Source organism: Pseudorca crassidens, chromosome X (assembly GCF_039906515.1).
Source record: "Pseudorca crassidens isolate mPseCra1 chromosome X, mPseCra1.hap1, whole genome shotgun sequence".
Taxonomy (NCBI): Eukaryota; Metazoa; Chordata; class Mammalia; order Artiodactyla; family Delphinidae; genus Pseudorca; species Pseudorca crassidens.
The window spans coordinates 40,088,597-40,114,717 of record NC_090317.1 but is presented as its reverse complement, the minus strand read 5'-3'; the positions used below and the strand labels follow the sequence as shown (position 1 = coordinate 40,114,717).

Here is a 26,121-nt window from a genome sequence, read left to right as displayed (position 1 = left end):
GCTGCAGGCCCTTTTGGACAAGTTATTTTACTCTTCCAAGCCTCCACTTGCTCAACGTTAAAATGGAAATATCCTCTCCTTTAGGGGATTGTTGTGAGGATTAAATGAGGTAATATATATCAAAAATAATTATAAAATAACTATATAAATGTAAGGAAGTAGTACTAGCTTCCTGCTCCAAGCCACAGTAAACAAAAGATGGCTACCTTGAAGTCAGAGTTAAGTGTTCCCAAACTCTGGGCTTCAGTGGGACTGACACTAACCAACTCTGAGATTTTGAGCACAGCATTCTTTCTCTTTGGGCATCAGTTTCCTTATCTGTCAGATTAGATCTCAGGCTAGGTGAACTCTAAGAGTTTTCCAGCTCTAAAGATCCTAAGTGTATCTCCTTTCACTGTCACTCTATTATTTACTTGTGATGCAAGTGACAGAAGGGAAAATATTTAAGCTCAAAATGAAGTACCACGCTTCCCTGGTGGCGCAGTGGTTAAGAATCTGCCTGCCAATGCATGGACACGGGTTCAAGCCCTGGTCTGGGAAGATCCCACATGCCGTGGGGCAACTAAGCCCGTGCGCCACAACTACTGAGCCTGCGCTCTAGAACCCGCGAGCCACAAGTACTGAGCCCACGTGCCTAGAGCCCATGCTCCGCAACAAGAGAAGCCACCTCAATGAGAAGCCCGTGCACCACAACGAAGAGTAGCCCCCGCTTGCCACAACTAGAGAAAGCCCTCGCGCAGCAATGAAGACCCAACATAGCCAAGAAATAAAATAAATAAGTTTATTTAAAAAATTAAGTACCATCATAAAATTCCCCTTGTGAGTGAAATCCATGATTAAGTCTCAGAGAGTGAAAGGGCTTCGATTAATGCCTCTTTCCTTCTGAGAGCTAGGCCTTCCTATTAACTGTTTCTGTGAGCTATATTTGCCAGTCAGGTAACAATCTGAGAAGTTTCTGCTGCTACTATGCCAGCAAAGAAATATTTTGGCAGTAATGTCCTTGGCATCAAGCCAAATACGTTTCACAAAATGATATCTTATAGGAGGCAGGTTTGGGCATTAAGGAATTTCCTCACATATCTACACCCATGGATTATTCCCTTCCAAAATATATTTGCTACAGATATGTATAAATCTGTAATGCTAATTGATGAATAAATAGTACTTTATATTTTCATTTAATGAACATTTTATTGAGTGTCTGCTATCAGCCAGACATTATGCTGGATACTTTACTTAACGTTATCTCTAATTTTCATGTAACCTCAATGTCACCTAGGGGTCTCCCTGCTGGGGATGGAGGTACATACAGGGGGATGAGGAAGTTGTTGACATCCTCACAAGACCTCTGGTTCTGAGCACCTACTTTCTGCTGAATTTCTATAAGTTTGTTCATTTTACAGTACAAAATAGGAAGATTGCTTATCATCTTGCCATGCTGCACATGCTATCTCTCTATTCCATACAGCATTCACCCAGGTGTGAAACCTAGCCTCTTCTTCAATTTACACATATAATATCTTCACTTGAGGCATTCGTGTATGTGGTAGATTTTACTGAAATAGAAGGAAGGTTAATTGTGGCATCACAAATAATTTCAAATTAACACCAAATATCTCATACCACCTGGGAGATTTTTCCTCCCACACAGAGGGATAGTCTCTCATTGATTCCTCTCTTTCTCACTTTTCCCTCACCTTTTAAATTTCCCCCTATACCTTAACCTCACTTCTGATTCAAATATATATATTTGAATATATATATATACACACATATATATATATACACATATATATACACATATATATATATACACATATATACACACACACACACGTGTGTATGTATATGGATAGATATAGATATGTATGTAATATTTTAGTCTTTGGTCCCTAAATGAGCCATGGACTTGCCTTTGCATATCCAAACTCATCTAGGTATATGTTCAGTGAAAAAAAAAAGGCTTACCACTCTCAGAATCCACCCTCCTTACAAGGCAGTAGTGGTTATAAACAGCAATTTTTTTCCCGAATACCAAATAACACTGTAAGGATTGGTATTATCCTCATTTTATAGATGAGTAAACAAGCTCAAAGGTTTAATGACTTGTCCAGGATTATTCATTTAGTAAGTGACAAAGTCAGATTTTGAAGCTAGGTCCATTTGCATCCAATGCACTTTCTACCAAACAAGACACGATTCAAAAAAGAAATTGGAAAAGATGTAACCTAAGGTCCTCTGGGCTTTTGAAAATAGGAAAATTGCTTTGAAAATTCATAGCATCCGAATCCATTTGGAATAGGGACGCATAGCTTTACCATTGTGGCCCCAAAGCTGCTGTTTAAGAAGGTAGGGAAACATAAGGTTTCAGTAATTTAAAAAAATCCTGCTTGGTATCAGATAAATGGGCATTTATTATGGCTAATTAAATTTTATCTTTTAAAAATTACTTAGACATTGACTTTTACCTCATAAATATTTATTAATCCTCTCTACCTTTTTTATCATATTTCTTTTAAAAATACTTTTTCTAATACCTGCTATTTTTTTTATTACAGAGACAATTAAAGGCAGACGCCAAAAAAGCTATTGGAAGGCTTCAACTCCGCACACTGAAACAAGGAGACAAGGTGCATTTATGACTTGTAAATGCTATTTGTTTTAAAGCAGTGCTACCAAGCCATTGTTAAAAGCTAAATGTTCTTCCAAAGTGTGATTTTCATTGGAATTTATAAATCTTATTGATTTTTTAATTTATTTGATGCTGGAGGTAGGCTGAATAATGGCCCCCAAAGACATCTAGGTCCTAATCCCTAGAACCTGTAAATGTTACCTTATATGGCAAAAAGTACTTTGCAGATGTGATTAAGTTAAGGATCTTGAGATGGGGAGATTATCCTGGATTATCCAGGTGGATCCTAAGTATAATCACAGTGTCTTTATAAGAGGGAGGAAAGGGGAGATTTGACTACAGTGCAGTAGGAGATGTGACAATGGAAGCAAGAGGTTGCAGTGATGCAAGAAAGGGGCCATGAGCAATAACAGTAAGAGTATAAGTTTGTGTCATTTTAAGCCACTAAGTTATTGTAATTTGTTACAGCAACAGGAAATTACTACAGTGCTTCAGTACAACTCTACTTGAACATCCATTTTCAGATTTAGCACAATTGAAAACTACCATTGATGTATAAAACACGTATCAAAAAATCGCTATGGAAGTTTGTACTACAATAAAAATATAGCTACAGAACTTATTGAAATAAAAAATACCATTTATAATAGCACCAAAACCATTATATACTTAGGTATAAATCTTACAAAATATGTACAAGATCTATATGCTGAAAAGGGCAAAACATAATGAAAGAAAGAAATCAAAGAAGACCTAAAGAAATGGAAGGATATACCGTGTTCATGGGTTAGAAGACTCTGTCGTCAAGATGTCACTTCCTCCCCAAACTGATCTATAGATTCAATGCAGTTTCAATCAAAATCCTAGTTGCACCTTTTGTAGGAATTGACAAGTTGACTCTAAGTTTATTTGGAAAAGCAAAAGAACTAGAATAACCAAAACAATTTTGATAAAAAACAAATTTGGATGACTCACATTTTCTGAGTTGCAGAATTATTTTAAAGCTACAGTAGTCAAGAAAGCATGGTATTAGGGAAAGGATGGACCTTTAGATCTTTGAAACAGAAGAGACAGTCCAGAAATAGACCCACACATAAATGGTCGATTGATTTTCGACAAAGGTGCAAAAGCAATTCAAAGAAGAAAGGGCAGCCAGTTGTTGGCTCTCCATACGCAATGACTGAATATCCATAGGCAAAAAAAAAATGAACCTCAATCCATACTTTATACCCTCTGCAAAAATTAACTTGAAACGGATCACAGACTTAAATATAAAACCTAGAACTATGAAATTTTAGAAGAAAACTTTGGAGAAAAATATCTTTGTAGCTTGGGTTAGGCAAAGATTACTTAGATATGATACCAAAAACAAGTCCATTAAAGAAAAAAGAGAAATTTGTTAAAATTAAGAGCTTTTGCTCTTTGAAAGACTCTGTTAAGAGACTGAAAAGATGAGCCACAGACTGGGAGAAAATATTTGCAAATCACAAATCTGATAAAGGACTGTATTCAGAATATATAAAGAACTCTCAAAACTCAAGAAGAGAACAGACAGAAGGCAGATGCTAAAAAAGCTATTAATGGGCTTCCCTGGTGGCACAGTCGTTGAGAGTATGCCTGCCGAGGCAGGGGACACGGGTTCGTGCCCCGGTCCGGGAAGATCCCACGTGCCGCGGAGTGGCTGGGCCCGTGAGCCGTGGCCGCTGAGCCTGCGCGTCTGGAGCCTGTGCTCCGCAACGGGAGAGGCCACAACAGTGAGAGGCCCGCCTACCGAAAAAAAAAAAAAAAGCTATTAGCTATTAGTGGAAAAATGGTCAAAGCAGACATTTTACCAAAGAAGTATATGACTGGCAAAAAAGCACATAAAATGATGCTAAACATCATTAGTCATTAGGGAAATACACATTAAAACCACAATGCGATACCCACAGCACATTTATTAGAATGGCTAAGACCAAGAGCTGACCAGATGTGGGACAACTGGAACTCTCATGCATTTTCTGGTGAGAATGCAATGTACAGCCAGTTTGGAAAACAGTTTGGCAGTTCTCTCTCTCTGTGTGTGTGTGTGTGTGTGTGTGTGTGTGTGTGTGTATGTATAAATTAATTAATTATTGGAGTATAGTTGCTTTACAATGTTGTATTAGTTTCTGCTGTACAGCAGAATGAATGGCAGTTCTTTATGAAGTCAAATATACACTCTCGAAAGAACCCAGCAATCTCACTGCTAGATGTTTACTCATTCACATAAAAACTTGTTCACAATTGTTCATGGCAGCTTTACTGATAATTACCAGAAACTGGAAAGAACCCAAATGTCCTTCAAGTGTTGAATGGATAAAAAAAAACTGTGGTACATCCATAGCATGGGATACTATTTAGCAATAAAAAGGGGGGAATCCTACTGATACATACAACAACATGGATGAATCACAAATGCATTACGTTAAGTGAAAGAAGGCAGACTCAAAGGCTATATAAGGCACAATCCCACGTATAAGATATTCTGGAAAAGCCAAAACTACAGGCACTGAAAAACAGATAAGTGGGTGGCAGAAGATAGTGATAAAAGGAGGGGTTAATTACAGAGGGGTTAATTACTAAGTGGTATAGAGGAATTTGTTGGGGTACCAGGACTATCCTGTATCTTGACTATGGTGGGGATTAAGTGACTGCATGTTTCTCCAAACTTGAAAAACTGTATACTCAACATTTAGAGTGAATTTTATTGCATGTGACTTATACCTTAATTTATTTTAATGGAAAAACATAGCCATAGAACTTGTGGCATTGTGTAAATTCTAAAACCAGGAAGAGGTTTAAATCAGTGCTACATGTTTCTCTTTGTACTGTTCCTCTTTGGTTGACTTTATTCTTTTACTTTATTTATTTGTTTGTTTGTTTGTTTTGGCTGCACTGAGTGGCTTTGCAGGACTTTATTCGTTTACTTTATTTATTTATTTGTTTGTTTATTTATTTACTTACTTACTCACTTACTCACTCACTCACTTATATACTTACTTACCTACTTTGGCTGCACCGAGTGGCTTTGCAAGATCTCAGTTCCCCAATGAGGGATTGAATCCGGGCCACAGTGAAAGCCCGGAATCCTAACCACTAGGCCACCAAGGAACTTCCTTCTTTTACTTTTTTTTAAAAAAATTATTTATTTATTATTTTTGGCTGCGTTGGGTCTTTGTTGCTGTGCATGGGCTTTCTCTAGTTGTCTAGGTGTGCGGGCTTCAGTAGTTGTGTCTCACGGGCTCTAGAGCTCAAGCTCAGTAGTTGTGGTACATGGGCTTAGCTGCTCCGCAGCATGGGGGATCTTCCCGGACCAGGGCACGAACCCGTGTCCCCCGCATTGGCAGGTGGATTCTTTTTTTTTTTTTTTGCGGTACGCGGGCCTCTCACCGCTGTGGCCACTTCTGTCGCGGAGCACAGGCTCCGGACGCGCAGGCTCAGCGGCCATGGCTCACGGGCCCAGCCGCTCCGCGGCATGTGGGATCCTCCCGGACCAGGGCACGAACCCGTGTCCCCTGCATTGGCAGGCATACTCTCAACCACTGCGCCACCAGGGAAACCCGGCAGGTGGATTCTTAACCACTGCACCACCAGGGAAGCCCCTTTCTTTTACTTTTTAAAGTCTAAATATTTTATTTTATTTTCCAACTTCAGTTACATAATACACAGTGTTATTGACTGTAGTCACCATGTTTTACATTAGATCTTCAGACCTTATTCATCTTATAGTTGAAAGTTTGTACCCTTTTATTAACTTCTCCCTATTTCCCCCATTCCTCAGACCGTGGAAACTACTTTTCTACTCACTCTTTCTATGAGTTTGACTCTTTTTCTAGATTCCAATTAAGTCTAGATAATTTTAAACTGCTTATTGAAACAGTCGTTTTAGTGATGTGATGCTCCTTCTTCTGTAGGAATTTATGTAATTTATTAAATACATGTATATTCTGATTTTGCTCTGTAGTTTAATGTATTTTTCTTATCCATCTGAATAACAATAACTATTTGCTCTTAGGAAATTGGCCCTGATGGAGATAGTTGCGCTGTGTGTATTGAACTATATAAACCTAATGATTTGGTGCGCATCTTAACCTGCAAGTAAGTTTGATTTTCTTTTTCGTCGTCAATAAGAATAGCTGACTTACAAAAATGATTGTAGTGGGGGAAACTATTTCGAATGTTTCCAATTTGATGTAAAGAAAGTGTTTATTTTTAACTTCTTTTCATTTAAATATAGGTGATTGCTTTATTTTTAATGTCATTAGAAGTGGTATAAGGCTAATTATACAATATTTCCATAATCTGGTACAATTTGGAAACTAGTTCCGTAAAAGACTTAAGAACCTAGCCAGCATCACTGTTTATTTAATTGTGTGTGTGTGTGTGTGTGTGTGGTACTGGATTATTTAATTCAAAATAATTCTACCAATCCTATTGAGAAAAAAATAAAATCAACTTATGAGCACCTATTTGGAAGTCTTCATTCTTTAGCTTTTTATTATCCCTCTCCCGGAAGTTGTTCTTAACAGTCTTCCTTTTAGCTATTAAATAGTGGCATTCTTGGAACTTATCACATTGCCTAAAGTATCGGAATTATGTTACACTCAATACTTTATTGTACTATATTATTGAGAATGACTAACTGTACTATTTTATGGTTAGGGAATAACAAAATAATTAAGATCCGAATTACTGAACAAAACCTTAGGTCAGGTAACATCTTAGCAATTTTTCAAGTAAGTGTTATTGAAAATAGTTTTTATGAAGCTAGAGTAATGAGGCTATATTTAAAAGTACTGTATTATGAAATTTCTAAATTTTGTTTCTGTAATAGTGTGTTTAAAAGGAAAAAAAAAAGGCATCCGTTAAAAGACTAAGTAAACTTATAGGGTAACCCGTTAGTATATTAGGCAAAGTGTTGCTAGTTCACAACTGATAACCAAAATATGTGTTTTTTTCCTTCATTAGCCATATTTTCCATAAGACATGTGTTGACCCATGGCTATTAGAACACAGGACTTGCCCCATGTGCAAATGTGACATACTCAAAGCTTTGGGAATTGAGGTAAATATTGCTAAACTATTTATACGAAGGAACTTAAGCAGTGTGTTATTTATATATCTGGGCTTTCAGGAAAAAAATCCTTATTTTTTAGCTACATAATGTGCTAGACTTACGGTTTATACCAAAAATTGGACCTACTTACATCATAGTGACAGAGAAGTACCATGTTGGACCACCTCCATTTTCCTCCTTCTTCCCTCTCCTCAAATGTACTTATTATTTGGTCAGAATTGGAAGTGATGACCCCAACTGACTTCTGATACCGCTTGCTGTTTTTTACTCTCTTACTATTGCATAGCAATCAAACTTGTTGTTAACTGAGCATGTAAAGTTTGAGAGAGTATAATAAATATTAAGTTATATTTCGTAAATGAAAAAGAAAACCTACCTATTTCACAGTACACACAACAGAAAGTCAAGCTCAACAAACTCTTCCTGACTTGAGGAGATATACAGACGACAGTGATTCTCAAAACCCCTAGGAGACAGCATAGGAATGTTTTTTGAGTGCTTTCCTTGTATCAGGCATTATATTATGAAGTGTTCACCCAGATAAACATGTCAGATATTGATGGCAATCTGCCTGTAACATCTTTCACCCCATTGGACCCAATTACTCCAACTCCTCTGGCTGGGACCTGCAAGAAATTTTTGTGATCATCAAAAATGGATTGTAGGTTTAAAAGGTTAAGAAGCATTGCTCTAATAAATCACCTATGAAGAAACTTTGTAATGATACGTCAAGGAAAAACGTATACTCTGAGAGCCTCTTAATGTGTTTAAATGCTTTCCGCAGGTGGATGTTGAAGATGGATCAGTGTCTTTACAAGTTCCGGCATCCAACGAAGCATCCAATAGTGCCTCTCCTCATGAAGAGGATAATCGCAGTGAAACTGCATCGTCGGGATATGCTTCAGTTCAGGGCGCAGATGAACCGCCTTTGGAGGAACATGTGCAGTCAGCAAGTAAGCACCATGCTGAGGGGCAGTGAGTGCCCCACAAACGATCCATTGGGGATTAGACACCAGGCAGAGTACTCCTGCTTTTTAGCATTTATTCTATTCATCCATTAACACATTCCAGGTTTTTTCTAGTAACAATGATGCAATGCAGGATGCACCCCTACCTTAACTTAATATACACATTCAAATGTACCTGAAACAGATGAAATGCATTAAGAGTGGGGATTATTCACAGAAGAAAAAGATTTTTTTATTGGAAAGCTTCTCTCCAATGCATTTAAGTGTTGGCTTATTAACTTAGGCTAAGGGAGAAACTTTTCAACTTTAGAAGCCATTGTTTATTGCATATCAATCAGAACTTAAGATAAAGAATTCCTGGAATTATAAAACAGAATTTAATTTCCAAAAGCTTGATTTATACACAACTTCTCCAGAACGCATTTTTTGCACAGATCAGAAACTGTGTTTAAGAATGATGTGCTGCCACCTGTTGATTATTTGCCATGAAGTGAACAAACTGTAGAAAGTAAAATTGAATGTATTAATTTCAAAATTCATGTGAATCAGTATTAGCAACTTAGTAATGTCATACCAGTAGAGAGATTTTAGGGAATTCTGTTACTTTTTTCCTTAGAGAAAACCCATATACAAATTACTTTCCCTTTCTTTAACTTCCACCTTTTTCATGGTTTTTGTTGGTTTGATAGTTTTTCTTCTATCCTCATTTTGAGATAACCTAATTCTGGCATAAAAGTAGAAGGAAAATGAAATGTCAAGATGACTTGTAAAAGTTTCAGCTTCCTATGACATGAACCTTTGTCCTTGGTAGGCTTATCAGTTGCATAGATACCATTTCTACAGAAGTCACGAGGAATACCATCATGCAAACGCAAACCTCATGTTGTAATCTAATCTTTGGACATTTCCTAGAGTACAAAGTAGTCATAAGAATCTTAATAATCTGTGCTCTGTTCTACCTATAATAGATAATCATTGTCTATTTGCCCCAGATGAATTTTTGGTTCCTGTAACTGTGGTAATAGAATTCAGTGAAGATAAAGGACAGTGTATGGGATAATTCAGTTTAGCAGCATTGGTGGTTCAGTGGTAGAATTCTTGCCTGCCATACGGGAGACCTGAGTGTATGGGATAATTCAGTTTATTATCAGACCAGTTTAAAAAAAGAAAAAAGTCCCAACCTACTTTTTTTGTGTTCTATTCTTGTGGGGGAGGGTAGAAGGCAGAACAGTTTTTGCAGAGAATTTGCGAAGCAAATAAAATGATGATCCATGTTCCTTCTCCTGTATTCTTTATCTCCATGAATGGTAGTAACACCTACCCGGGTGCGTCAAACCAGAAACTTAGGTAGATCCTAGATCCTTCCCTCTCCCCTTCCTACTGATTCAATATCATTTTTCCTCTAAACCATCCCCTAATTTCCAACCTTAATTCAACAGTCATAGTTTGAGCCACTATCTTCTCTCTGCCCATTCCTTCTACTCTTCCTCCCCCAAGAAATTGGGGAAGCCCAGTCCAACTCCTGTTCCTCCTTTAAAACTTGCTCCCCTTTGAGAAGCTTCCTTTGACTCACCTGTGTGGTCCTACTGTCTAGGACTGTCTAGTTCGGTAGAACTTCTATCATTGCATTTATTGCACTGAATTGTATTAAAACCTTAAAAAGTCCCTTTGGGTAGGAACAGTGTCTTATTATTCACTATCGTATACCCAAGCACCTAGCACAGACTGCCTGCCACATAGTAAATACTCAAATTAAGTGTTGAATGAGTGACCACATAGAATAGATTTAATTTTATCTATGATTATATATTAATAGTTCGGGCATTATGCCTATTAACCATTGATTATTATGGTGATAGTTGTGATTTAAATAACTTTGTAAACATACAATTGATTAGTTCATGCCTGTGTGTTCCATCATTGTGCTGAATTTTATCAGAGCACTGATTTTCAAACGTAAGCATACATTGAGTCACCTGGAGGGCTTGTTAAAACAGAGGGGCAACCACCAGTTTCTGACTCAGTTGGTCTGGGGTGGGCCCTGAGAATTTTCATTTCTAAGAAGTTTACAGGTGATACTGATACTGCTTGTCCAGGGACCACACTTTGGGAACCACCGAATAAGGGCCCTAGTTCTTAACCCTGGCTGTACATTAGAATCACTCATAGAAACTTTAAACATTACTAATGCCTGGGCTTTACCCCAGAATTGTTAAATCAGAATCCATGAGATGTGGGGCCCAAGCACAGGTTATTTTTTAATTTTGAAATAATTTCAGCCTGACTATAAAAAAGTTTCAAAAACAGTAAAAAGGATGCCTATATACCCGTCACCAAACTTCTCCAAATGTTAACATCTTATATAACCATATACAATTATCAAAATCAGGAAATTAAATGATAAAATGTTATTAACTAAACTGATCTTACTCAAATTTCACCAGTTGGCCCATTAATGTCCTTTTTCTGTCCTAGGATCCCACGTTGCATTTCCTCTTTTCTCATTTTTCCCCAGTTTTATTGAAATATACTTCACATATAATCAGAGTAAGATTAGTTAAATCCATCATCTCACATAATTACGAATTTTGTGTGTGTGTGTGGTGAGAACATTTAAGATCTACTCTCTTAGCAACTTTCAAGTATTTAAAACAGTATTGTTAACTGTAGTCACCATCTATATGTTAGATTCCCCAGAACTTATTTATCTTATAATTGGAAACTTGTACCCTTTGACGAACATTTCCCCATTTCCCCCACCTTCCAGCCTCTTGCAACCACCATTCTACTCTGTTTCTATGAATTTGGCTTTTTTTTTTAAGATTCTACATATAAGTGATATCATACAGTATTGGTCTTCTCTGTCTGACTTATTTCACTTAGCACAGTGCCCTCAAGGTCCATCCATGTCGTTGCAAATGGCAAGATTTCCTTCTTTCTCATGGCTGAATAATATTCCATTGTTTCATATGTGTATATATATATATATATATATATACACACACACACACACACACACACACACCACATTTTCTTTATGTGTTCATCAGTCAGTGGACACTTAGGTTATTTCTGTGTCTTGGCTATTGTGAATGATGCTGCAGTGAACATGGAGGTGCAGCTCTCTCTTCAAGATAGTGATTTCATTTCCTCTGGATATATACCCCGAAGTGGGATTGCTGGATGATATGGTAGTTCTATTTTTAATTTTTTGAGAATCTCCATACATGTTTCCCGTAGTGCTGTACCAATTTACATTCCCATCAACAGTGCACTAGAGTTCCCTTTTCTTCACATCCTTGCCAACACTTAACTGTTTTCTTTTTGATAATAGCTATTCTAACAAGTGTGAGGCAATATCTCATTGTGGTTTTGATTTGCATTTCCCTGATTAGTGATGTTGAGCATCTTTTCACATACCTGTTGGCCATTTGTATGTCTTCCTTGGGAAAATATCTCAGTTCTTCTGCCCATTTTTTAATCAGATTATTTGCTTTTTTGCTATTGAACTGTATGAATTCCTTATATATTTTGGATATTAACCCCTTATCTGATATGTGGTTTGCACATATTTTCTCCCATTTTGTAGCTTGCCTCTTCATTCTTTTGATTATTTCTCTTGCTGAGTAGAAGGTTTTTGGTTTGATGTAGTCCCATTTGTTGATATTGGCTTTTTAAGTCCTTAATCCATTTAGAGTTCATTTTTTAAGTGGTGTAAGATAGGGGTCCAGTTTCATTCTGTTGCATATTTATCCAGTTTACCCAACACCATTTACTGAAGACTGTCTTTTCCCCATTGAGTGCTCTTGGCTCCCTTGTCAAATATTAATTCATCTCATACACATGGTCTCATACACATGAGTTTATTTCTGGGCTCTCAATTCTGTTCCACTGATCTATTTGTCTGTTTTTATGCCAGTACCATGCTGCGTTGATTATTATACTTTGTAGTATAGTTTGAAATCAGGAAGTGTGATGCCTCCCCACTTTGTTCCTCTTTCTCAGGATTGCTTTGGCTATCCAGTGTCATTGGTAGTTCCATATGAATTTTAGGATTTTTTTATACTTCTGTGAAAAATGCATTTGGAATTTTGATATGGATTGCACTGAATCTACAGATGGCTTTGGGTAGTATGGACATTTAAACAATATGAATTCCTTTTTTTAAATAAATTCATTTATTTATTTACTTATTTTTGGCTGTGTTGGGTGTTTGTTGCTGCACGTGGGCTTTCTTTAGTTGCAGCGAGCGGGGACTACTCTTCATTGCTGTGCGTGGGCTTCTCATTGCGGTGGCTTCTCTTGTTGTGGAGCACGGGCTCTAGGCGTGTGGGCTTCAGTAGTTGTGGCACGTGGGCTCAGTAGTTGTGGCTCATGGGCTCTAGAGCGCAGGCTCAGTAGTTGTGGCACACAGGCTTTGTTGCTCTGTGGCATGTGGGATCTTCCCGGACCGGGGATCGAACCTGTGTCCCCTGCATTGGCAGGCGGATTCTTAAGCACTGTGCCATCAGGGAAGTCCAATATGAATTCTTCTGATCCATGAACGTGGGATATATTTCCATTTATTTGTGCCCTCTTCAATATCTTTTATAAATGTCTTATAGTTTTCAGTACAAATCTTTTACCTCCTTGGTTAAACCTATTCATAAGTATTATATTGCTTTTTGATGCTATTGTGAATGGGATTGTTTTCTTTATTTCTCTTTCAGATATTTCATTGCTGGTGTATAGAAATGCAACTGATTTTTGTCTGTTGATTTTGTAACCTGCAACTTTAGTGAATTCGTTTATTAGTTATAACAGTTTTTGTTGGTATCTTTAGCATTTTCTCTAGGTCATGTCATCTGGAAACAGACAATTTTACTTCTTCCTTTCTCATTTTGATGCCGTTTTTCTGTTTGTTTAAATTTTTTTTTTTTAATTTTTTGGCCATGCTGCACGGCATGTGGGATCTTAGTTTCCCTGACCAGGGATTGAACCCACGTCCCCTGCATTGGAAGCACGGAGTCTTAACCACTGGGCTGCCAGGGAAGTCCCTTGATGCCTTTTATTTCTTTTCCTTTCTAATTTCTCTGGCTAGGACTTCCAGTACTATGTTGAATAGGTGTGGTGAGAGTGGGTACCCTTGTCTTGTTCCTCTTGAGTATGTTGTTAACTGTGGGTTTGTCAAGTATGTCCTTTATTTATTTATTTATTATTTTTTAAATTTTTTGGCTGTACCACGCGGCATGTGGGATCTTAGTTCCCCGACCAGGGATCAAACCCACGCCCCCTACAGTGGAAACATGGAATCTTAACCACTGGACTGCCAGGGAAGTCCCCATGTATGTCCTTTATTATGTTTGGGAATGTTCCTTCTATACCCAATTTGCATTTAACTGTTACGTCTTCTTCGTCTCCAATCTGTGACTGTTCCTTAGTCTTTTTCTTTCATGACTTTGACACTTCTGAAGGCCACCAGTTAGTTATTTTGTAGAATGTCCCTCAATTTGGAATTGTCTCCTGATTCCCAATGATTAAATTTATTGTCTGTTGTCTATTTCTGGCAAGAATACCACAGAAATTATATTGTGCCCTTCTCTGGCTCATATCATATAATGAGGCACATGATGCCCATGTCTTATTACCAATGGTTTTAATTTTGTTTGCTTGGTTAAGGTGGCATCTGCCAAGCTTCTCCTTTTAAAGTTATTCTTTTTCCCTTTTTAATTATTAATTATTTTATAGAGAGACACTTGGAGACTATGCAAATATCCTGTTTCTCATCATACTTTTTACCTACTAATTTTATCAATCACTGATGTTTCTTGCTTACAATAATTATTACTGAAATGTGTGCCAAATGGTGATTTTCTCTTTCCATCCTTCTTTCTACATTAATTAAGCTTCTATTTTAAGGAAGAGCTATCCTTTCTCTACTTATTTATTCAATTATTTATTTATAATATTATGGACTCATAGATATTTCTTTTATTCCATAATATTATTCTCATGATTTATTCATGGTTAGATTGTCCTAGATTTGGTCATTGGGAACTCCCTCAAGTTGGTTTGTTTTCTTTCAACATGCCCCATCATTTTTTTTTTTTTTAGGCTTTGAAGGCCATAGGTCTTTGTTGCTTTTGGTTGTTTTCTCTTCCAACCTCTTAAGAATGAAAAAAACACTCTTAGCTATGGAGTTGGCTTGCAAGCTGTAGTTTGCTGATCCCTAGGCTAGAATCTAGATTAATCTTGTACTTTCCTTGTCCTAGCCCTGGAATCAGTTATTTCTACAGGGGGTGAGGGCTTTTATTGGAGAACAGTACCTCGAAATCAAGATCTGGGCACTAGGTATGCTCATTGCTATTGGGGTGTCATTGCTATTAGCCCTTTCAAGGAACAATGCTAGGAAATATGTGTATGTACTCACACAAATATACACACACATCTACATTCACCTATCTATCTGAAGAACCGCTAGTTCATACTGATATTTCTGATTCCAGTCCAACACCACAGAGTTTATTCTAGCCTTCCCCTTTCCTTATTTGTAACTCCTTTCTCTGACATTGAGAAACCTGGTTGTTATTATCCACAATATATTTACTTATTTGTTCAATCCTAAAGTACACCTAAGTTTCAACATTGCTAACACACCCCTGTGAAAAACAGTTTCACTAACGAGTGTAGTTCTTTGGTTTTAGCCTTATAGGATATAGTCAAAGTATCATTTTCCAAAGTTACTTAGGTTAGTTCTTTTCTTTCCCACTCTCTTCGGGATGATTATGTATTTCATCTGTAATATAATTATATTCACTTGTTACTATTTGCATTCCATTTTGGGAACTCCTGCCCCCCACAACTTCCTGGTTGATTTTTTTTAGTCATTCTGCCTGTCTGTCTGTCTGTCTCTCTCTCTCTCTCTCTATCTATTTATCTATCTATCTATCCATCTATCTATCTATTTATCTATCTATCTATCTATTTATCTGTCTATATATCTATGCATAGCATAGGTAATTTTTTAAAGTGCCCAGGTGATTGAAGTGTGATTTAAGAGCTATTACATTTAGAATAGAGAAGTGGAAGATATAACTTTTGCTCTTAACGATGCTATAATCTAGGTACAAGTAAGCACACGTGTGAATCAATAAAATTCTAATTGTAAATTAAAATAATGCCATATGTGCTTTATGTAAGGCAGCACAAATCATATTAAAGGAACAGGGAATGAGCGTAGGAATCAGAGTATGATGGAATTAGATAAGTAAGGCTTCTTAGACGTGTGTTGAATTTTGTCTTAAAGAAGAGAGGGGTGAAATCATCCTAAAATTACCATTTCTTTAAAGATGAAAATCTACAGCTGGTAAACCATGAAGCAAGTTCCATGGCAGTGGATGTTGTCCCTCATGTTGACAACCCAACCTTTGAAGAAGATGAAACTCCTGATCGAGAGACTGCTGTTCGAGAAATTAAATCATAAAATCTGTGTCAATAGAAAACTTGAACCTTTAGTAATAACAGAACTGCCAATCAGGGCCTAGTTTGCTATTAATGAACTAGAATAACTTAATAAGAATGATACTGAAAGTGATGAGATGACTAATATTATGCTATAGTTAAATGACTTAAAATATTTAACCTATTAACTTTTTCCACAAACTCATTATATAATGTTTTTCATAGGCAAGTTTCCTCTCAATAGTGTAGCAACATTTTTAAACATTCAAAACTCTTGTCAAGTAGTCATGTTTTCCATTTATAACAATTTTCTTATAAAAACATGTTGCTTTTAAAATGTGGAGTAGCTGTAATCACTTTATTTTATGATAGTATCTTAATTAAAAATAATACTACTTTAGCTTGGGCTATATGTGTCAGGGTTTTCCTCCAGGTGCTTATATTGATCTGGAATTGTAATGTAAAAAACAATGCAAACTTAGGCTAGTACTTCTTGAAATGTCTATTTAAGCTACATTAAGTTGATAGAACAAGATTAAAGCAAAATATTCATTTTAACTATTTTTTGTTTTTAAAATTAGGCTAAATATACTTCATATGAGTGTCAAGCATAGTTTATCAGAGAATATGGACTGGACTGGATTGATTGGTATATTAGTGACACCAATTTGACAAAAGATTATAGACAAAAACTGTACTTACAGAAACACTGTATAACTATTTCTCAAGCTTTACTTATGGGACTTTCAAAAGCAGAGTATATAAATCATCATACTATTTGAAAATGATTATGAATAAGTCACACAAAAATTGGTAATTGATCTTTGTGTATGAATTTGTCTACAGAAATTACTCTGTAGAAAATATTTTCCAAACAATGTTGACTTTGAAAATTGAGTTTACATTTTACCTAAATGGGCTAAAATAACATTAGGTAAACTAAAATTCTGTCCATGTAGCTATAAATTTTGTGAATGCATTTTCTTGGTGTTTGAAAAAGAATTGGGGGAGGGGGAGAATTCCAGGTGCCTTAATAAAAAGTTTGAAGCTTCATCCACCAAAGTTAAATAGAGCTATTATAAAAATGCACTTTACTTCTATTGTCTGTGGCTTATCTTTGGTTTTAGAGTTTTGTTTCCAGTACGCATTCCTGCAGAATTTAGGCAAAAGCAGAATAGACATGTATTTTTGTTGGCTAAATGTAGAATGGATGAAACCATTGCATTCTTGTACGCTGATTTGAAATGCTGTAAATATGTCCCGATTTGTATTGATTCTCTTTAAATGTAAAATGTAAATAAAATATTCCAATAAAAGTTTGTGTTTGGTGTTTAGTTATCATATGCTAACTTTTAATATATGCTTGGATTTAGGAGGGAAAAAGGTTTAATGTAAATGGTCATTGATATATTTGATCAATAAAAACTAAAACTTTACATTTACGTATTTCATTACATAGAGAGGAACTGCTGCCATTATAATATAACTGAACCTACCATGAATTATTTTTAAATGTCAGCAAGGTAAATAATGAGGTTGACCACTGATAATATAAGGTTAGAAAAAGACCATGATGTCAGTCCATCTTTATATGACCCAAGACATAAGGCCGTTTCATTGCTTTAAAGTTACCTTTTCCTTCAGCCTTCTCTTTGGCAGTATCATTCTTGGGATGCTGTTAATGAGTTAAATGCATCTCTTTATTTTGCCAAACATGTTAAGAATAAACAGTTGGCTTGTAACGCTTCAGAACCATGATTATCAAACCAGTCTTCTGTGGCAATATGCCAAATGTACGTGTGTGTGATGCCACACAATAAAGTTGGCCTATATTCTTAGAAACTTAATCATTTCAAGCTTTGTGGGGTTTCTTCTGGGGAGGCATTTATAACTTTTTAAATTTTTAATAACTGTATTGACATAATTTATGTACCAAAAATTCACCCATTATAAATGTATGGTTCCAAGATGCCTCGCAAATGTATATAGAGTTGTGCGATTATTATCACCACAATCAAATTGAGAACATTTCATCACCCCAGAAGGTCCCCTCATATCCATTTGCACTCAGTTTCTGCTCCCATTCCTAGCCCCAGGCAACCACCAATCAGCTTTCTGTCTCTATGGATTTGCCTATTCTGGACATTACATTTAAATGGAATCATACAAGATATGGCCTTTTGTGACTGGCTTCTTCCACTTGGCATAATAGTTTCAAGGTTCATCCATGTTGAAGCATGCAACAGTACTCCATTCTTTTTCATTGCTGAATAATATTCCATTGTACGGGTATTCCATATTTAGTTATCCATTCATCGGTTAACGAACACTCAGATCGTTACCACTTTTTGGCCATTATGGATAATGCTGCTATGAACATTCATGTACAAGTCTTTGTGTAGATGTATGCTTTCAGTTCTCTTGGGTATATGCAAAGGAGGGGAATTACATGTCACTTGTGAACTTTCTTCCTGGTATTATCTTTTGATAAGAAAAAAGATTAGGAGCAATAGACTTTATTACTTTCACATGGTCAAAATATAAGCTGATTCCTTTAACAGTGGCAGTAGATGTATTTGTATGTATAGGTAGTCTCCAACTTAAGAAGGAGGGGTTTTCTGAGAGTTCATTTGTAGGTTTAGTAGAAGTCAGGTTGTATTATCTTATAAGTAAGAATACACATGGTTCCCAGGTAAATCAGTAAAAATACACTTAAAAAATACAACTGGAATGCTAGGAACAATTCTTTTCCTCCCTCCCTCTGGTTTTGGTTCATTTACTAAATATTTTAGTTATGTTCTATAATATCTGGATCAACTTTATCACCTTAGGTTATAAAAATTTTCCTTACTCATTGTATCTTCTGTTTGGAGTGGATTTTTAAAATATCTTTAAACATATTAAACAATATAAAATTTACATACTACTTAATGTAATGAACTTAAAAGAAGTTCATTATTATGGGGGGCACTTTGACCACCAGAGAAAAATGTTCATTATCTTCTACCTTAGAGGCAATTCAGTGAAAAGTTTGAAAACCACTACTCACTAGTTCTTAACTTGTTTTCCTCCAGAAACATACAATCTCATGAATGTGAGACACTTATGGACATACCATTTTTGATGGTTAGAGGAGTAGTATATATAAATTGAGTTTAGCATGGATAGTTAGTGGCAATTTCTCTTCCAACTAACATCCCAGTTCTGAACCACTGCCTTAGAAAATTTTAATAGGCATGTCCTGATAGAAACTTTAAAAAAAAGCAATTCAGTCATCCAAAATTCATTAATAGAGCTTATTTTTTAAAAGATGCCTATTAGCTCTTAATGGAAACATGATTACCCCCAATTTGTTGTGAAGTTTGATTTTCAAATATCTAATTTGCTTTCAATTAGTGCATCTAAAACTTTAATGTGCCTACAAATTACCTGGGGATCTTGTTAAAATGGCACACTCTGATTCTAAGGTCTGGAATAGGTTCTGAGATTCTGAATTTCTAGCAAGCTCCTGGGTGATGCAGATGTTGCCGGTCCAGAGTCTGTATTTTGAGTACTACAGCTTTATATGGCTCTCCTCTAGAATCTTACTGCTCCTAAGCCTGCTTCAGACTGTAAAATATCAACTAAGCTTGTGAAATTCATTTCAAATAAGAATCCAGTGGAATCTTGAGTGACAGCCTCAGCCTTTCCATGGCACAGGTTTGGAGTTGCGATTTGGGGTTTCCTAGTACCTTTTCACGTAGGTGTTTGAGACTATGATTTAGAAGGCTGAGTCAGCTGGAAGACTGACCTCTGGATAAATGAGGTATTATTCATCTCTGCGTGGTATGTCATTGTGTCCATAAATACGTGGCTTGGATAAATCAGAAAACAAGCATGGGAGTAGACAGATGAATTGGGAAGCTATTATTATAGTGCCGCAGGAAAGTGATGTGAGGCTTATCTGAAGTGATAATAGGAGGATGGGGTGGACTTTTGAAAAAAACGTAGAGGTGTGTGTGTGTGTGTGTGTGTGTGTGTGTGTGTGTGTGTGTGTGTGTGTGACAGTGGAGGTGGTGAGAGTAAGATGTTTAAGACTATTCCATAACACAGCAACCATACTGGTTGATTGTAAAGCAACCATACTCCAATAAAAGTTAATTTAAAAAAAGCCTATTCCAAGGTTCCTTACATGCACCCCAATGTTCACAGCAGCACCATTTACAATAGCCAAGATGTGGAAGCAACCTAAGTGTCCATCAACAGATGAATGGATAAAGAAGATGTAGTATATATATACAATGGAATATTACCCAGCCAACGCAATCCAAAAATGGGCAGAAGACCTAAATAGACATTTCTCCAAAGAAGATATACAGACTGCCAACAAACACATGAAAGAATGCTCAACATCATTAATCATTAGAGAAATGCAAATCAAAACTACAGTGAGATATCATCTCACACCAGTCAGAATGACCATCATCAAAAAATCTAGAAACAATAAATGCTGGAGAGGGAGTGGAGAAAAGGGAACCCTCTTGCACTGCTTGTGGGAATGTGAATTGGTACAGCCACTATGGAGAACAGTATCGAGGTTCCTTAAAAAACTACAAATAGAACTACCATATGACCCAGCAATCCCACTACTGGGCATATACCCTGAGAAAGCCATAATTCAAAAAGAGTCATGTACCAAAATGTTCATTGCAGCTCTATTTACAATAGCCCGGAGATGGAAACAACCTAAGTGTCCATCATCGGATGAATGGATAAAGAAGATGTGGCACATATATACAATGCAATATTAGCCATAAAAGGAAACGAAATTGAGCTATTTGTAATGAGGTGGATGGACCTAGAGTCTGTCATACAGAGTGAAGTAAGTCAGAAAGAGAAAGACAAATACCGTATGCTAACACATATATATGGAATTTAAGAAAAAAAATGTCATGAAGAATCTAGGGGTAAGACAGGGATAAAGACACAGACCTACTAGAGAATGGACTTGAGGATATGGGGAGGGGGAAGGGTAAGCTGTGACAAAGCGAGAGAGAGGCATGGACATATATACACTACCAAATGTAAGGTAGATAGCTAGTGGGAAGCAGCTGCATAGCACAGGGATATCAGCTCTGTGCTTTGTGACCGCCTGGAGGGGTGGGATAGGGAGGGTGGGAGGGAGGGAGACACAAGAGGGAAGAGATATGGGAACATATGTATATGTATAACTGATTCACTTTGTTATAAAGCAGAAACTAACACACCACTGTAAAGCAATTATACTCCAATAAAGATGTAAAAAAAAATCAAAAGGAAAAAAAAGAATGAAATAATGCCATTTGCAGCAACATGGATGGACCTAAAGAATATCATACTAAGTGAAGTCAGACAAAGACAAATATTATATGATATTACTTGTATGTGGAATCTAAAAAATACAAATGAATCTATTTACAAAACAGAAACAGATTCACAGACATAGAAAACAAACTTCCTAAAGGGGAAAGGGGGGCAGATAAATTAGGTGTGTGGGGATAACAGGTACACACTACTATATATTAAATAGATAAGCAACAAGTATTTACTGTATAACACAGGGAACAATGTTCAATATCTTGTAAGAACCTATAATGGAAAATTATCTATATATGTATAACTGAATCTGCTGTACACCTGAAACTAACACAATATTGTAAATTAACTATACTTCATTTTTTTAAATGTAGGAAATAAAAGACTATTCCAAGGTTCTTAGCTTGAGCATGTTGGTAAACAGTGGTGCTCTGAACTATGAGAAGCTGGTAGAAGAAACAACTTTGGGCAGGGAGGATATTAGAAAAATAAATTTGGCTTTGGACATGTTGCCTTGAGGTAGCTATAAACGATATGTCATGGTTTGTGGTCAGACAAATCCAGGTTCAAATCCCAGCTCTGCCGTTTACTTAGTTATGTGATCTTAGGCAAGTTACTTAACTTCTCTGAGCCTCCTGTTCATCTGCAAATTAAGGTTGTAAAAAATGTACAAGCTTATTAATGAGGGTTAAATGACTATCCATATATACAGTCATAGATAGATATAGATAGATATTACCAGCACAGTACCAGCAGTGATATCCATGGCAGTTTGTAATTCTTGTCCTTCGTCCCTAAAAACAATGTACATTAACATAAACAATCGAATAGAGTGACATGCTCTGCTTTTTTAAGGCACTTTCAGAAAAATACTTTTATTTGTAAAAGCTTGAAATATAGTGCATGACCAAGCCAAAACTTTATATCGCAGGAGTAATTTAAAAGTGTTTTATTTACATAATCAGTGAAATGTTTTACTACAGCGGGAGCTCGCTAAATGCCCCCCGCTCTAAGCCAAAAGCGGGTCCGATTCTATAACAGGGAGCATGTGGGTGTATCTGAATGGAGTTGCGCAGTAACGAGGCATAGGAACCATCCAGTTCTGCACAGCCCTTGCTACAACTCTTAAAGTTTAAGGATATTGGAAAAGAATGTGGTTTGATGAGGAAGGAAATAAAAAGGGGAAGGAAAGGTATCAGTAAAAATAAAGAAGGAAGATACATTTGCCACATTTACTGATCTTTCACCAGCAAGATAAGAAATTATCTTCCTTAATACACATCCAAATTAGGATGGCTTTTCCCAAGGATACATTGCAGTTTGGGCTGTGGGAAGACTGCCTCTTCCCACCCTGTCCGGAAAGCTGCCTTCGGACAAACGACTGCGTTTGAGAGAATCCCAAATTGGCCTTTTTCTCACCTCCAAGAAAAATCCCTGCTCGTAGCGCACGCCTGCCTTCTTTGGGCTGGCCCACATTTTGCGAGGGTTAAGACACAGACGCAACTCCAAGGCAGAATTCTTTGGCTCCACGACTCAGCATCCGGGTGTGCCCCACCCCATTTTTTTAAAAAAAGCCAGATCCTTGAGGCTTCATTCTCAAAATAGCTTGCCAAGAGCCCCTTGTTTTTTGTAGACTGCCTCCCAACTCCTTCCTTCCTATAAACGTGTTTTCGCTTTTAGTGCACTCTTTAATTCTGGTGGGCTTAGTTATCGCAGTAAATAAAAACGTCCCTCAAGTAATTTCTCATTATGATGTCTCACAAACCACTGACCTCATTCACCTTAGTGTTAAGCAGCTGCGTATCGTTGTCAAGGTACAAAGAGGTGCAGCTTGCCTTGAAAGGGATTTTTTTTTTTTTCTTAAAGAGTTTAAGAAAGAAAAAAAATCGCTCATAAATTGTTTATATCCAGTAAAACAAAGTTGGATGACATTTTCTGTGGCTGATTACAACAGTTAAATAGAACAAATCTGGGAAGGGAGGAGCGCTGCGTAAAAAACACTGTGTGGCTTCTGGAGATTTTATATTCTTACTGTACGCGCGGAAAGAGCTTAATCTAAGGAAGATTCTCAATCAGACAAGGGATCGTATCAAACTCCACTTACTGTGTGACCTTGGATAAGTCACCGAACCCGACTGCGCATTTGTTTATTTATGTGCCAGTTGGGGAATGAGATATGCTTCGTGAGACTTCTGCCAGGATTATGTGAGACATTGTGTGAAATCTCTTTTGTACGTAAGAGCTCATTAAACGTTAGTTGCAGCTACTGCTCCTTCCCAGAATGGCCGTTCGTTACTCCCAAATTCCGGAAACTGTTTTCGACAGTTTAACACCCGGCTGTAAAAGGATGAGAAGAAACAACACTTCTATACCCAGGCTCACTTATTTGCTAGAAAACGCTTTAAACTTTCGATAGGCAAAATCCACTTAACTGGTGGCGGGACCCGCTTTGAAAGCACCCAAACCCAGTTCTCTCCCCAGTGGATTGTGGGAAGTGTAGTCCCGAGCTCCAGGTGCTTGAGTACAGAAAAGCGGGGAGTAAACTACAACTCCCAGAAGGGAAAGGAACGGGACTGTTTCCCAGTCGGGCGGTAGCGCTGTGGGAGGGAATTGGCAGTCTCGCTGCCTACGTGGGAGAGAAGGGAGGGTTGGGGGAAGTGTGGAAAAGCAGAACCAGAGCGGCTGCCGCCTGAGGCAGATTTGGTGGGAGAAGTAGAGGGGAGGAAACGGGTGGAGGGGTGAGGTGAGGAGGGCATCTGGGTCGCTGCTTCCGGGCGGCATAAAGTTCTTCGCGATGTGGCTGAAGCCCGAGGAAGTGCTCCTGAAAAATGCGCTGAAGCTGTGGCTGATGGAAAGGTCCAACGATTACTTCGTGCTGCAGCGGCGTCGGGGCTACCGGGAGGAAGGCGGCGGGGGGCTCACAGGTAAGCTTTGGCCATCCCCCTCACCCCCTCGCCTCTGGGCCGTGTTCGCTGGTACTTAAAAGGTGTTGAGGGACACAGTCGTCGCCGCCCGCCGCCCGATCCTAAACCCTGGGCGGGGGGGTACTGGGGTTCTTCTCCCGCCACCACCTTTCCTTCGCCCTCACTGAGTCCTGAGAACGCCTCCCTGGACCAGCAGTCAGTCTTTGGGTGGGACGGGGAAAGGGAGGAGGGGTTCCTTCTGAAGCCAAGGAAGAATCTGAGGTAAAGGAAGTGTTCTTTCTGAGGCAGAGTACCTGCCCTGTCGCTTTCCATGGGGGAGGGGGCTGGTAACGAGCGTTAGACGTGGGCAGGTCGCATTTAGTCTGGTGACCCGGGCCAGTTCGCAGTTGTGCACTTAACTTTTTTCACAAGCCTCCCAGCCCCTCCCCTGCCCCCCATCGGTAACCGCCACGCTGGGGGTGGGAGGTGTAATTGCGTGGGAGGAGGGATGATGAGGAAAAAGGGAGGAGCTCCAATCCTGTCTCGAGGAATCGGCATCAAATGAGAGGTTAGGGAGTCAGGGGGAGGGTCCGAGTGCGGGGGAGGGTGAGGGGTAGGTCTCAGAATTGCTGAACCCTCCGATTTATCATCTTTCACTTTGTCTCCAAGTTTTCAATCCTTGGGTTCCCCTCTCAAAGTAACCTTCGTAATTCATTTCTCTCTGGAGGAAAGAGAGAAATGCCCTTTCTTTCAAAACCAAGGTTGTAAGCAAACCAGTTAAACAAACGGAAGTTTCTCTTCCCGCCTAATCTATCCTGCCTTCACTTCTTTGATTTACAAATCAAGAACTCTGTCTGGGTCTAGTGTTTAAAACCTCCAAGGAGTTTTGGTCTGAGACCTGTCGTCTTGGGTAGGGGCATGCAAACTTTTGGTCATTGGGAGACCAGAGCTCTTTATCGTGACAACTTCTAGTTTGGTATTGTGGCCTTGAAGTGATGAACCAGGCTTAATTCAGCAGCGAGATGGAACGGGAAGAGTGAAGAGTCCCAAAACCTTCATGTTAGTCCCATCCTAATCTCCTGTTGAATTACATTCGACAAATTCTTTAATTTATTCAATCTGAAGCGCCTACTATGTGCCACATGGAATGCTAGGGTACAAAGATAATTAACATTCAGTTCCCTGCCTTCGAAGTGCTCTTAATCTGGCAGAGGGTCGGGTTTGGGGGAAGTAACCAGCAAACCAGGCAAATTATAATTATAACCCGTTAACTACTAAACCAGGCAAATTGTAATTAGAACCAAATAACTGAAGGGTTGGGTAAAGATTCATGGAGGAGGTGACATTGCTTTTTCTCTTCTGGTAAATGGTGTCTACCTCAGAGCTGAGAGGATAAAATGAAAGTTAACAGGAGCCAAATCAATGTGTTTTGTTAAGATGGTGATGAACATGTGCTGTTATTTCCTTTTTTTCCCAAGACCCCAGCAGTGTGGAGAGAATTTTGAGGTTCTATGGGACATTTAAAAAAAAATCTTGCATGACCTATTCATCCTATCCAGCGTCTGAAAAAGCTCTCTTGAAAATACGGCAACAAAAATTGCCTGATTAAACTTCACATTTTGTCGTTTTCTCATTCTCAAAAATTACCAGTGTTATTTTGCAGAGGAGTCTTTCCATTTATTAGATGTATATGTTTACCAGATTAAAACTTGAGAATCAATGGTCATAATTACCCAGTGACAATTC

At 37.9% G+C, this 26,121-nt stretch overlaps 2 protein-coding genes across 5 annotated transcripts in view; both read left to right on the top strand.

The window, feature by feature from the left end:
* Positions 1-17,454, top strand: part of RNF128 (ring finger protein 128) — a 99,680-nt gene extending 82,226 nt beyond the window's left edge. For both annotated transcript variants that reach the window (XM_067724636.1, XM_067724634.1), the window contains exons 3-7: positions 2,559-2,630; positions 6,669-6,751; positions 7,622-7,718; positions 8,515-8,683; positions 16,027-17,454. In XM_067724636.1, the coding sequence (XP_067580737.1) occupies positions 2,559-2,630; positions 6,669-6,751; positions 7,622-7,718; positions 8,515-8,683; positions 16,027-16,160 (555 nt within the window). In that variant the 3' untranslated portion in view covers positions 16,161-17,454. The remainder of the gene's footprint in view (positions 1-2,558; positions 2,631-6,668; positions 6,752-7,621; positions 7,719-8,514; positions 8,684-16,026) is intronic.
* A 6,640-nt stretch (positions 17,455-24,094) lies between these two features.
* Positions 24,095-26,121, top strand: part of TBC1D8B (TBC1 domain family member 8B) — an 82,622-nt gene continuing 80,595 nt past the window's right edge. For 2 of the 3 annotated variants that reach the window (XM_067723746.1, XM_067723749.1), the window contains exon 1: positions 24,096-24,396. In XM_067723746.1, the coding sequence (XP_067579847.1) occupies positions 24,267-24,396 (130 nt within the window). In that variant the 5' untranslated portion in view covers positions 24,096-24,266. Of the gene's footprint in view, positions 24,397-26,121 lie in introns of all 3 variants that reach the window. The other variant, XM_067723747.1, reaches the window with a different exon arrangement.